The 13,363-nt window shown below is 45.1% G+C and overlaps 1 protein-coding gene across 1 annotated transcript in view; it reads right to left on the minus strand.

Annotated features, from left to right (window-relative positions):
* LOC107681934 (histone-lysine N-methyltransferase 2D-like) overlaps positions 1-13,363 on the minus strand; it is a 32,990-nt gene that overhangs the window by 4,848 nt on the left and 14,779 nt on the right. The window contains exons 31-49 of the mRNA XM_016478306.1: positions 11,742-13,340; positions 11,479-11,646; positions 10,798-10,925; positions 8,885-10,686; positions 8,666-8,789; positions 8,089-8,176; positions 7,950-8,010; positions 7,380-7,612; positions 4,356-7,289; positions 4,134-4,277; positions 3,854-4,018; positions 3,509-3,656; positions 3,337-3,418; positions 3,066-3,241; positions 2,855-2,979; positions 2,626-2,761; positions 2,407-2,522; positions 985-2,311; positions 745-881 (exon numbers count right to left, since the gene is read on the minus strand). Coding sequence (XP_016333792.1) covers positions 745-881; positions 985-2,311; positions 2,407-2,522; positions 2,626-2,761; positions 2,855-2,979; positions 3,066-3,241; positions 3,337-3,418; positions 3,509-3,656; positions 3,854-4,018; positions 4,134-4,277; positions 4,356-7,289; positions 7,380-7,612; positions 7,950-8,010; positions 8,089-8,176; positions 8,666-8,789; positions 8,885-10,686; positions 10,798-10,925; positions 11,479-11,646; positions 11,742-13,340 — 9,693 coding nt within the window. The remainder of the gene's footprint in view (positions 1-744; positions 882-984; positions 2,312-2,406; positions 2,523-2,625; positions 2,762-2,854; positions 2,980-3,065; positions 3,242-3,336; positions 3,419-3,508; positions 3,657-3,853; positions 4,019-4,133; positions 4,278-4,355; positions 7,290-7,379; positions 7,613-7,949; positions 8,011-8,088; positions 8,177-8,665; positions 8,790-8,884; positions 10,687-10,797; positions 10,926-11,478; positions 11,647-11,741; positions 13,341-13,363) is intronic.

Consider the following 13,363-nt stretch of genomic DNA (forward strand, 5'->3'; position numbering starts at 1 on the left):
GATATAAAAAAATAGACAGTAGAACAAATAAATAGGAAATGCTACATACATTGTATAAAGTAATTGAATGCATAAAACACTGCATATACTTTAATAAGAAGAAATAAACATTTAATTTACACAGTAAAGTTACAAAAGTGATTTAGTGAAGAGCAGTGAGATATTTCCTCTCTTTTGTTGTTTGATTAAAATAAATGACAGACAGCAGGAATATTAGACTGCTGTCACTTTAAGAGCTGCCCGGATCCAATATACTGTTACAAGTTTTCTTTCTCAGCTGTTTGCTTTCAATTAAGACCCAAATAACTGTGTTTACGAGGATACCAGCAAAGACGGGCATTTTGACTCATACAAGTGTGTGTATTTAACCGTTCAAGGCCTATAAAGCAGCGAAAAGAACTCAATACTCCTGCGCACTATGACCACTGTCTTCACGTGCGCGTCTCTCAGATAGCGCGCACATATATTGAAATGAGTTCTCTTTCGCTGCTGATTGCATTTCAATGGCTTAAAATCAATTGTTTTTAAACTTTAATGCTTAAATATACGTGCAAACAATACGTTTTCGTTGCACAGCAACGTCACGTGAGCATGTAACCGCGACAAAGACGATAGTCTAAAATCTCTACCGGTTGACAAATATCTCCCGGTTAATTGTGTCTATCGGTGTATAGCCAACCCCTATGGTAACTGTTATTTTGTTAACAGTTCTCTGTATCCAAACCATACTTATTAATTTCTCACCGATTCGGTGATTCGCATCACTGCATGGACAGTGAGTCCATACATCTCCTCTCCCTTGACATGCTCGGTGAAGAGTTTCAACATGGCTGCTTCATCACGCAGCTTGGCAACCTGCTGCACAATCTTGGACCAAATTCCTGAAGAGCAGAAGCATGACATTAGCATTATGCTCCCAAGATAAAACATTCCATTAGGATTACATTTACAGTCATTTCAGAATATAAACTTAGATTTATATACCATCTGGAGTGGGGTCTCGGAAATGCAGGTCTTCATACCCGTGCTCCAGTACACGCACTTCAAACAGGGGCTTGCTATCCTGCTCACTGATGCGACAACGGTAGCGACACCTGCGGTTTGGCACACGAGTGCTCCAGTAAATGCGTGTGGCCTCATAGCCCACTGGAAAGATAGCAGTGGGTGAGTGAAACGCAGCCATCTGAGAGGGCAAGAGCTGGCCCACGGCATGGAAGATGAGCCCACCAACACGGAACATGTGAATGCGGTCGCCACGTTGCAGGATGCTTGCGATCTGCTTCACCTCATCTCGCTCGATGTAGACGCGTCGAAAAACAGCAAAACTGCTAAGCTCCTCCTCACTGGGGCCTTTAAGCTTGTGCTGGGTGCAGAGCATAGTTTTGTCTTTGAAAAACATGCAGCGTGCCCGGATGGCACAGGCAAAATGATAAACATTCGGGCAGCGCAAACGATTGCAGCTGTTAGTAGCACCCGTCTTCTGACAGTAGGCACAGCGGGTGCGTAGTCCACGCCGAAGGGCAACCTCCACGTTAATAAGTGCACCGCCCTGGGTCTCATACACCTCAGTGGACCACAGAGCACAGTTAAGATGCACCCACAGATCAACATCGATGTTAAGCAAGCGTGCAGGACCATCTGTGGCACCATCTCCCTCCTCGTGGCAGAAACAGCACTTGCGCTTGTCTCGGGGAAGCTTGTCTGGTTTCAGCGTAATGCGGAGGCGCTCCATGAGCTCGGAAACTTCACGGCTGTTCTCTTTCTTAGAGCCTCCCTTGCGAATAGTGATGACTATCTGGAGACGCTTCCAGCGCAGACCCTTCCATTTTTTGACCTTGGGTCGTTCTTCTTCTTCATCAGAAAGTGGCCTGCTACGGTGTTTGATGGGTTTGAGGGACATCTCAATTGTGGGGGAGTCTAGAGGGGGAGAACTGGCTGGAGCAGAAGGTTGTTGTTCTTCTGATGGAGCAGCTTGGGGAAGGACCACAGGCTCCTGAGATTCAGACTCCAGTGTAACAGGGGAGCTCTGAGACTCCAATTTAATTATAGATTCAGTTTTGACAGGTGCACTTAGACTTGCGGAAGGGGATGATGCAGTCTGAATTGGTGCATCTGGTTCAGGTTTGGGCTCAGGTTGAGTGATATTTTCTGGCTCAGCTACAGCAGATGATGGGGGTGGAGGTGTAGGTGGCGATGGTGATGGAGGTGCAGAAACCTCGACAGGAATAACAGGCAGGTGGCGCACATCCAGATCTGAAACATTCGTCATGTAACAGTGCTGAGCAGATCTATCTTCTTGCTCTTGGCATTCCTGCAAAAGTGTGAAAATGTCAGAAGAAATGTAATGTACTTCTCAAAAGCAAGACGACATTTACAAAAAACAAATGTAATTCTCAGGAAACTCACCTGTTTGATGAGAGCAAGAATATCAACTTGTTTCCTCAGGGTACACCCTGGGAGGGAAACATCAAACTGCCTAAGCCATTCTGTATCGTGGCTTGCAGAAGGGTCCGCCTTCATACCTGATTTAAAAAAGAAAAACATAGCATAAGAAAAAAAACAAAGCAGCAGCTAAACGTTTAGCCAACACTTTGAAAATGTTGAATGACAGCTCGAGTGCATTACCTGGGTTGGAAGCGTCAGGTACTTTCCCAGGTCCAACACCTGCTCTACCTGGACTCTGGGGAAAAGCCACCTCGTAAGAACTTGGCATACGTATGTGCAGCAGTTGGGCAACAGCCAACATCACTGTGTTGAGATTCTGATGAGGAGAATTCAAAACAGTACTTAAATATTGTCACACAAAATTACCTAAGGCTTTTGTGGGGGTAAAGACATTTAGAGATTTGAATACCTTTGCTGCAGCTGATGAAAGCATGAAGGTTACAGACACTTCATTGCTTTTGGTTTTGTCCCACTGGCTGGATGAGGCTACAACTTTTCCATCCACTGACTCAAATGGTTTTGTCTCGGGAAAACCTGTACATGGGTAAGATCAGCAAGTCAGTCAGTCATTAAAGATTCAAGCAAACAAATTAAAATCATTTCCAAATGATACCACATACTTGGGATGGCAGAATGAGGAATAATGGGTATAACAGGAGAGATGACCCTCTCATCTTCCTCCTCTTTGGGATCCAACAGATGGGGGAAGCGTGTTGTCTCATCACCTAGTTGGCTTTCAGGTGAGGACGTGGGCACAATGCTGTCTGGAGCATCACTGTCCTCATCGCTCTCCATCCTGAGTTGAAAGAATCCATTAGTGCACTGACATATACATAAGTTTAAGATTAGTTGTTCTGTGGAACATACTGCATTATAGAGTTGGTAATTTACCGTATATCTTCGTTTTGATTGTGAGGTGGAGTAGGGAGAGCTGCTAGTATGTCCACACTCTTAACTTCTTCTGGAACAGAACCTTCAAGTACAAGGAAAAAAAATTCTGTGCAAAAACAGTCACGCCATCAAACCGTGTCACTAATGAATTAGAATCAATACTGTGTCTTACCCATGGTATCCTCTGATGCCTCGGTCTCTTTCTGACCTTCTGCTAGTTTTTCTACAGGTGTCACTCCATTTAGAAGCTTATGCTGCACAGAAGGTGGTGGAGTTGGAGGAAGGGATGATGGTGGTGTTGGAGGATTGCTGAGGTTGTTCTAATACAAAAAAACAAAGAACATCTTAAAATATGGATATATTACATGTTGAAAAAAAGATATTAAAAAAGTGTTGCAGTCATTACAATCTGGTTGCATCCTATTCTGTATTCTGTCAGTCTTTGGAATTCCCAGAATAAGGAACATGTCTTCCGTTGTGTACTGAAAGGTATACAAAATGCCAAACTATACCATACCTTTGTAAGAAGTTGGGAATAGTAGTCTGGAATGTTGTCCAGCATAGCATTTCCAAATGAGCCTTTTAACTGGGCCTTAGCATTGGCTGGACTGCTGCCGAAAGGAGCAAACAAATCCAGACTAGCAGTAATGGAGGGCTCCATCAAAGGAAGAAGAGAAAGTCCCTGTGGGTTAACCATAAGAGAGCAATGGTTTAATATAATATTAATCCAAAGTTTTCATAGCATAGCATCACTCTTAAAACAGGAAACAAATATTCAATAAGCCAATGCCACAAACTTGTTTCAGCTGCTTCATTATTGCCTCAGTTTTTCCAACCTCTTCTTTCTTGGTTTTCTTTCTAGAGTTTGGCCCACGCTCTCCAGCTTTTGTGGTACGTTTGGCCTTGACTATTGGAGTTCTCTTTGTGAGTGACTGCAGATCCTAAAAACAGTAGCAGATAAAAATTAGAAGCTCAAAAAATGTACATGCACACAATCAAGTGGCTTTTCTTGGTCATACCTCCATGTTGCGTGGAGTTCCTTGAAGCTTTTGCTCCAGCATTGCCAGCTTGCTATTGATGTGCCCATTTATCTCATTATGAATGCCATCTGAGGGCCTCTGAGAAGCCATTTGTAAGTTTTTGGTTCGAAGAAGTTTCTGTAGAAGCTGTTGGCCAGTCTCTGTCCTTTGAATTTGGGATCCAAGATCTCCTGCTTGACATCTAGAGCCTGGAACAGAGTTTGCAATAGCAGTGACTGCCCCTACAGAAATTTCTCTCATTATGCCTTCAGAATGGGCTTCTACACTACCTCCTGTGTCACATTGGACTTCACGTGGTTCCTGTTTGATGTTTTGCAGTGTTATTTTACTGAGCAGTTGAGTTGGTTGAGACATATGACTGTCAGATACTTGGGCAGCAGTTGTTGCTTGGTGTGGGTTCTGTGCTGACTGAGGAGACGGACCATTGAGTGGAAAAGGAGCTGATAGATTTTCAGAATTGGGGCTCTGAGTATTGGCAATTGGAGATCTCAAAGGTGAAGCTACTGATCCCCCTGTCTGACTAAAGGGGCTACTCTTTCCTACAACATTTTCTGGCCTAGAAGGCAATGACAAGTGACTAGAGAGGGAGAAGGTGTCTGGCTCAGGTTTATGTACAGATGCTGGGCTTGAACCAGGTTCTGGAACAGAAGACCCTGCAGGAGAACGCGCATGAGATGGAGAGGCTTGAAAGGGGCTCAGTGCTGTTGCCACATGGGCCTGCTGTTGCTGAAGGTGCTGGGGGCCTGGTGGAGTCTGACAAATTCTCATGAGCCTTTGCTGATTAGAAAGCGGGCTTCCAGGAGAACCCTGACCCACTAACTGGCGAGGAGACATCGGTCTAGCCATATGTCCAGGTGCTGTGGCACGAATATGACCCATTACTGGCCTGGGCACTTGACCCCTTATCATCTGATGCTGATGTAATTGTTGCTGTTGTAACATCTGCTGCTGCTGGGCACTACTGATGTACTGAGGCAAAGGTCCTTGAGAAGGCTGCTGCATAGCCCCCGAAACACCTTGATGAAACTGTGGAGCCATACCAGATGATTGTCCCATTGCTCCTGATTGCTGTTGAGTGCCAGCTGGACCGTGTTTGCCTGCTAATCCAAAGCGGTGCTGCTGTTGTTGGGTTTCAAGACCTGGCATCCGTGGACCAACTGGTGGCCCCTGTGGGACCTGGGGACGCATTTGTCCCTGAGCCTGACCTTGCATTCTTAGCATCTGGCCTTGTTGTAGTTGTCGCTGAGCAATCATTGCCTGAATTTGCTGCAACTGTTGGTTGGGAGTCAGGTGACGCAGTTGGGGGTTCTGTGCAATGAAGGCCTGAATGTTAATAGGGGCACGTATTTGCCCTGTCGGTGCACCAGGCCTTGGAATCATCATCATCTGCTGGCCTCTAAGAATGCCCATCTGTTGAGTCAAGAGAGCTTGCTGCTGTTGATTTGTAATGCCGGTCATTGTAGTTTGAGTCTGACCACTATTTTGGCCAAGCACATCCTGTGGTTGTTGTGCAGCAATCTGACCAGCTTGCTGTTGTGCCATAATGCACATTTGCTGATCTTCCTGTTTTATTTGTATGGTGTTCTGGGTCTGAAGACCAAGTTGCATCTGTTGTTGCTGTGGTTGTACTTTAAGATGAGATCCAGCTTGTTGGTTGCCCACAAAACCATGTTGTTCTGCTACTCCAATATTCTGGTTTGGCTGAGGCTGTGCTGTCTGTTGTTGGCCCAGAAAAGCATGTGCTTGCTGTGGCTGTCCAACACCACTTTGCTGCTCTCCACTAGATCCCTGTTGTTGCATCTGAAGTGGTGTAGGAGGTCCACCCTGCTGGGGCGGTGTTTTTGGACTAAGTAGTCCTCCATCTTTATGATCAGGATTTTGAAGATCTTGGACACCATGCTGTAAGTTCTCAGTAAGCCCTTGGGTATTCCCTGATTGTGGAGTTTCTAAAGCTCTTTGTGGCTCAGAAGGACCAACCTGCATTGGTTGTTTCAGTTGTGAAATTTGTTGCTGCTGAAGTTGAACAAGGTTTTTTGCAGAATTCTGTTGCTGTTGTGACATGAGCATGCGCTGAGCCATTACACTCTGTTGTTGCGGTGTGAGTTGGGTTGGTGGCCCCCTAACAACATGCTGTCCACCTGGCCCGTGCTGATCCATCAAGCCCTGAGGTCTCTGAAGCTGCTGAACAATTTGTTGATTACCAACCATACCCTGTGGCTGGCCTGCAATCATATTTACAGTTTGAGGCATTGGCTGGCCCATGACATTATGTTGCATCTGCCCAATAGCCTGGTTTCCCATCATACCTGGAGTCGTTTGCATTAACCCCTGCTGATTTTGCTGGTTATTCATTAATCCTTGTTGTAAGCTTGGTTGCTGCTGCCCCATATTGACCATCAAAACTTGGGTTGGCTGGTTGCCCATGGCTCCAGGCTGCTGATTCATTATACCAGGCTGCTGAGGTTGATGTGACATAGGCTGCTGTCCCATCATCAACTGTTGTTGTTGTTGCTGCTGCATTTTTTGGACCATTTGCATTCTATGCTGTAACTGTCGTTCCTGTATGACTCTTGAATCTGGTCCTTGTGCTCCAGGGGCTTGTTGGAAAAAAACAGGAGGTGGCACTGGTTGCACAGTGCCAGGTCCAAGTGGGAGAGAAGGCTGGGCTCCACCAAAAGGTTGCATTTGTGGCATTCTAACTGGCATGCCTCCTTGAGGCATTCCTCCAGGCGGTTGACCAATAATTGGTGCTCCTTGTTGTCCCATCATCATTTGTCCAGGCATCTTGGAAAGCACGTGGGGTGCCTGCGTAGACGGCCCTGGAGCTAGTATGGAAGACCCTTGCTGATGCTGTTGTTGCTTGCTTCGGTACTCTGCAATAAGATTGGTGTGCTCCTTTTGCTGTTTACGCACCTAGAAAAGCCAATTTTATTGTTCTTAGCTGAATGACTTTCAAGATACCAAAATCTCTCACATATATTTGTAAAAAGACATTTTGCATACCTGGTCCAACTGTTTCTGGATCTTACTTTGTTCCTCAGTGACCAGTTTGAGCTTTTCAGCATCTGCTTCTGCAAATTCACGTCCAGCTTTCTTTGCGGTGCGCTGCTTGGCACACAGAGCTTTACGGGATTTACGATGTGCTCCAATTTGCTCTTCTAAGAACTTCAACTGCATTTGCAGCAACTGCTGGGTGTGCACAAGCCATTCTTCATACTGGTGCTGCTCAGCATCATCTGTTATAAGTGTGATGGCCCAAGAACATTAATAGCATGAAATAAACTGAACTGTCTATAACCTAAATGCACAATGTGTGCCTATACACTGTGCACAATTCTGAGCAACCTCTGTTTTCTACTATGCAACACATAGTCAGACTTCCATGTTATAATCTAGACTCTGAAATTGTGTCAAATTTCTGCAATCAGAAATCAGATTTCCATTTTATTGTCTGGATTGTTTTCAGCACAAATCATACGACTTTAAATGTGTGTTTACATAGGGAATGTAATATTTAAATAAGGGAAAGGGCAATAATAGCATTGAAGGGGTGGTTTACAAAAAAAAACATACTGATGATGCCAAATTGCGGAGGATTTGGTCTTGTTTGAACCTGGTTGCTGCCTTCTCCCTCCTGAAATAGAAGGATTAATGTTAAGATACTATATTAAATTCAAATGAAATGTGAACTACAGAAGAATACTAAACTTACCTCGGACGACCCAGGAGCAAGCTGAGCCTGAGAATCCTCATTTCCAGGGGCAGAGGTTAGCCTCTGAGCCAAAAGAGACGCTTGTTGCCTAAAGTTAAATAAAACTGAAATTAAATCTGAAACAGAACTAAGTGGGCAATTTTTTGGAAATGTCAACTAGGACATTTAGCAAAGGAACAAAACCACTTCTAAATCTAAATACTACATTTAGATCTATATTACTGTATTAAGAAGCTATAATAGATCAATTGCATAATGCATCTACTGTACCATATGAGGTGTGCACCAAATTTTTCAAATTAAAATTATAAAAAAAAGAAAATGAATTTTTCAAGGTGTAATGCATCTCAAAATGTTGTCAATTTTTGTCATGTCTGTAAAACAATTTCCTGATTTAAACTGTAAAAACCTGCCTAGACCATTGTTTTTCTTATGTCTGAACTCTATGTACAGGTTTATTAATACACATACAATAGATGTTAAAAAAAGAAACTTTACAATTTTCATTTCAAATTTAAATTCTGTTTTTTTTTGTGATTTTTTTTTAATGACAGTATGTCAAAGACAAAAACAGTACCTATTCATTCCTGGTGGTACACCCATAGGATCTTGAGCCAACACCCTTTTAATTCCTTTCAGTGCAACCATTTTAGCCTTCGCAATAGGATCCATTATATCATCTGTCATGAATTTATCCAGATCTGGGAAAAAAAAAAAAAAAGTTTTATATTTACAAAAACACATTAATTATTGGGATAACAAAAATTTGAATAAAAGTTGATGGAACTCAGCATACCTTTATCTGGGAAAAAGTTGCTGGCCAAGTTCTGCTGTTTAACAATATGTGGAGGTGGTGCTGTCTGCTGCTGAGGAGTAAGACCAGGATGAATTCTACCAGGCTGTACACCCCGTAAAATGCCTTGCTGTTGTCCCATCGCTGCATGGGGAGGTGAAGGCACTGCAGCACCAATTAACCTCTGCTGCTGTTGTGGTAACATGTGAGGTGGCCTGGGCACCATACCTGCTTGAGGCACTATGCCTTGGGATGGATGGTGGTGCTGTGGCATCATAATTTGATTTGACCCTTGTGGAGGCTGTTGCTGATTCTGAATGCTGTGAAGTTGACTACCAATCCCTCCTTGTAGAGCACTTTGCTGCTGTTGTTGCTTCTGAAGCTCCTTCTTTTCATGTTCCAAAAGATCTTGTATTAACAAAGGTAGTTCACTCGCTTCCAGTGAGCTTTCTACTTTGTCAAGATCATCTGCTGTAGAGTGGTGGCCAGCATCTGGCAATCCAAGTGGATCATCACCCAGGTCCGGATGTGGTGCAGTTGGTGGAAAAGACAGTGCATCTGCTTGGCTGGGAAGAGGAAAAGGTATGCCACCTAAACGGACTGTGTTCAATGAAGCAGTTGCAGTCTCTGGTTGATTAGAGGCTTTTGTTCCACTAAGCAAAACAGACACTGTTTCATTAATGTCATCTTTAACAGGAGCTTGCCCTGACTGTGGTTGTTCAATCAATCCCTTGTCTTCAAGTTTTACAGAGGATAGCCTAATGACATCAGAAGACTCTACCTTCGGAGTTTTGGTAGATGAAGTCTCAGTCTTTAAAGGTGGTTGAGTGGCAGTTGTGTGCATGTCCTGGGAAGCTATATCCACTTTTGGTTTCTCTTCAACCTTGATTTCTACTTTAGCAGAAGACCCTGGTCCTTCCCCCTCTGCTTCCACAAGTCGTAATTGGTCAGAGAAAACATCTTTGGGATCACCCTGATCAAGCTCAGGGTCAGTGTAAGCCAGCAAATCAAATTCATCACTGTTGAGCAGATCATCCAAATGAGGATCATTGGTCTCAAGATTGTCAAGGTTTGCCAAATCATCATCACCCTTATCAGGATCCAGGTCAAGAGTAGCAAGATCATCATCCTCCACTCCGGTTTCTGCCACTGTATCACCCAGCCCTAGGTCAGACTCAGGTAGGTCAACTGGATTCACAACAGTCTGCTGACCTCCTATTGTACTTGTTTGACGAAGCTGTCGAGTAGTAGTGTGAGAAATGGGAGTTTTGGGTATAGTAGTTGGCACCTGCTGTGGCTGTAGTTGAGACTGAGAAGGGGGTACATTGCTTTGTTGTTGCATCAGTAGGTCCATGCCACCCTGCTGTAACCCAATTCTGGGATCACGCGTTCCCTTCGCTGAAGCATCGAGAGAAGGGGGTAAATTCTGCTGAACAAAAGCAGCATTCATTTCCTGCTGTGGAAGAAAAATGCGTGGTCTGGGTATAGGCGCCCTTTGCATAAACTGAGGACCCAGTGGCATCCTCTGGGAATTATGCCTCAGCTCTATAAACTGAGGTGGAGCTCCCGACACATGGCTTTGTACAGCCTCTGCGCCAGTGCCTGGAACCCCGGTCAAAGGATTGGGCATATTCTGCATGGACTGCATGTTAAGAGGATTGTTGATGGGAGTATTAAGGTGCTGTCTGGGAACGGCTTCCATCAAAGATGGCTGTGGGAACCTCCGCGGAGCACCTTGGTTTTGCCACTGTGCAGGAAATGGTGGACGAGGATACATCCCCTGAGAAATATTGGGCCCAGCTTGCCTACAAGAAAAGTGTTGATTATGAAATGATCAGTGTGGAAGTAACATGTACAAGGACTGTGTAAAAACACAAAGTAATCAAAATCAGTAGCATTTAATTAGTTCAATCTACCTTAATGCACTGGGGTCCATAGTTGCTGCTGTCCCAGGAGGAGGTGGGCGGCAGAGCTTTTCATCCATTGCTCCCACTGGCAGAGGCATCCTGGTGGCAAGGGTTGCTTGAGCAACCACAGCTCTGTCCTGATGGACAAAAGATGATGTTATGCCAACTAACAAAACACTTTTGGCTGTTTACTCTAGGGCTGCACGATCAATAGAAACAAAACCAAAAATCGTGATATGGCTTAATGTGATCATCAAATCACACAAAACACACAAATTAGTTAAATAAATGTGGTTCCACATGAACTCATCTCTGCATGTGCTCGGAGTTTGGGTTGTTTTCAGTGTGCATCTGAGAATGCAATATGTGCCAACCATTTTCCCAAACTTGTAATGAGAAGCGCTTATAAACTGTCTGCTGTCAACAAAGGGAGACTTTAAGGGCTCCTTGCGATTTTCCACCTAAATAAAAGCTTGATGGATTAACATTTGAAAATTAATAAAGACTGTCGTAAATATTAGTGTTGGAATAATTTGACAGTTGTATTGTAAAATACAATTCTATAGTTTTTTCCTTTTTCATATTTTACTTAACTATAAAAGCACAGCAACAAATCTTTTTTTAAATCAAATTGTGCAGCCAAGATTCAGATTCAGTACATCCCATTCAATATTAATTCAATATTAATACCTGAGGGTAAGGAGGTGGTGCTCGCTGGCTTTTGTCTTGCTGAAAGGCCGGCATTTCCCCACCTGGCCAACTCTGAGCAGGATTACCCACCACAGGTGCTTCCTTCTCTTGGCGGAGTGAGTTTCTCTGCATTTTTTGTCTTATTAAAAACTCTCTTAATCGTTGCCTCTGTGGTACATAAGACACAAAAGTAAAATGAAAACCTAACTCATTCTACCCAAAACTCTTTTTAAATTTACACATCTACTCAGTGTCTACTTTACCTGTCTGTGCTTTTCTAACTCGGATGGACTAAGGCTCATGAGAGCTGGATCCTGTCCAGCTGACAGGTCTGACATATCCTGCACCCCTGGCAAGTTGGGTAAATGTGGAGCATCTGTTGCCCGCACACTTGCTTCTTGGTTTCCAGGTGTAAGTGCTATTCTTGAGTTAAATTCAGCACCCACTGGTTGTGTCTGGGACTGTGGCTGCTGGAGGTGGACCTGAGCTTGCTGAGGAGTCATCATCTGCTGCTGGCCAATTACTTGTTGCTGGCCCATTTGAAGCCCTACACCAGGACTGCAGCTGAAAGCAGGGGGTTTTCCAGAGAGCGGATCTGCTACTGAGGGTGAGCAGGGGGGTTGCTGGCTAGGATGAGGTGAGCCTCTAAAGGGAGAGTTTCCTTCTGGTGCTACAGAAGATGGGCGGGGGGGTTTATGCAACGAAGTGAAGGAATCTCTGGACTGAGGTCGTGAAGGTGGGTGGGAGTAGGGGTCAGGTGACTGGAAGCGTGGAGTGGCTGGTGACTGCACAGAAAGCACATCATTGGAAATGGCTCCTGGTGTGAGAGGCGACTGAGAACTGCCTTGTGACTGAGGGCTGGAAGGCAATCTTGAGTATGTTTCTTGCTGAGGCGCAGGAAGCCTCTGGGGTAGAGGAGAGGAGCCGTCACCCGATTGAGGTCGCGGTGTGAGAGGAGGCTGGGCGTAAGGGTCAGAGAACGTAGAGGGAGATTGGCGGTAGCTCTCAGGAGGATGATTAGGAGAGGCACCTGGAGGGTATGAAACAGGTAATCCGCCTGCATCCCCCTGATGCATACGAGGTGTCATGGGAGCTTTAAATAGCCCATCTTCAGAGTCCAAACTAGCAGGAGAACCAGAGCTTAGGTCTTGTCTGCCAAATGAAGAACATGGAGATGGGGCATTCATTTCTGCCCTATTTGGACCCACCCCAGCAGGTGAAGAAGCTATCGCAGATGGTGATGGAGATGAAGCATGATCTTGTCGGCTAGCTCCATGCTGGCCACGGTAAGGGTCACCACAAAGGCCTGTATGAGGTGGTGAGAACATCTGCGAGTCTCCAGGCCTAGATCGAGGACTCTCAGGTGGACCTAAGGCCTCCTGAGAGGGCTGCTGAGGTTTGGGGATCTGCTGTTGTGATTTAAAGAATGGGTCAACCTGCTGGGCCCTGCGAGGAGTCCCTGGTTTCATGTCAAGGGAGCCAAAGTTGGCTGGCCGTCCCTGAGTAGCACCCTGTGGGCCAGGCATAGGATATCCTGAGGAAGAGGCCTGCAAGGGGCTGGAAGAAGGCTGTGAGTATGGGGTGGATGGCTGAGACTGAAGGTGCAGAGACTGAGAGGGAAGTTTAGAAAATGGGTCTGTCTGCACATCAGCTGAGCAAGGAGTCTTGAGTGGTCCATCGGGAAAAAAGGCTGAAGATGCAGAGTCAGGGGCAAGAGGGTAAGGACTCTCAGCAGAGCTCGGCTGGGAGGGTCTGGATACGGAGCCTGAGGGTGGGGGAATTTGGAGGTGCAGATTAGGGCGCTCCCCTTTAATACGGCCAGGCTCAGTTTTGATAGGCCGACATACTTGACTCTCTGCCTGCTGTTGATTAGAATAAAGAAAAA

This window comes from Sinocyclocheilus anshuiensis, unplaced genomic scaffold (assembly GCF_001515605.1).
Source record: "Sinocyclocheilus anshuiensis isolate Anshui unplaced genomic scaffold, SAMN03320099.WGS_v1.1 scaffold2090, whole genome shotgun sequence".
Taxonomy (NCBI): Eukaryota; Metazoa; Chordata; class Actinopteri; order Cypriniformes; family Cyprinidae; genus Sinocyclocheilus; species Sinocyclocheilus anshuiensis.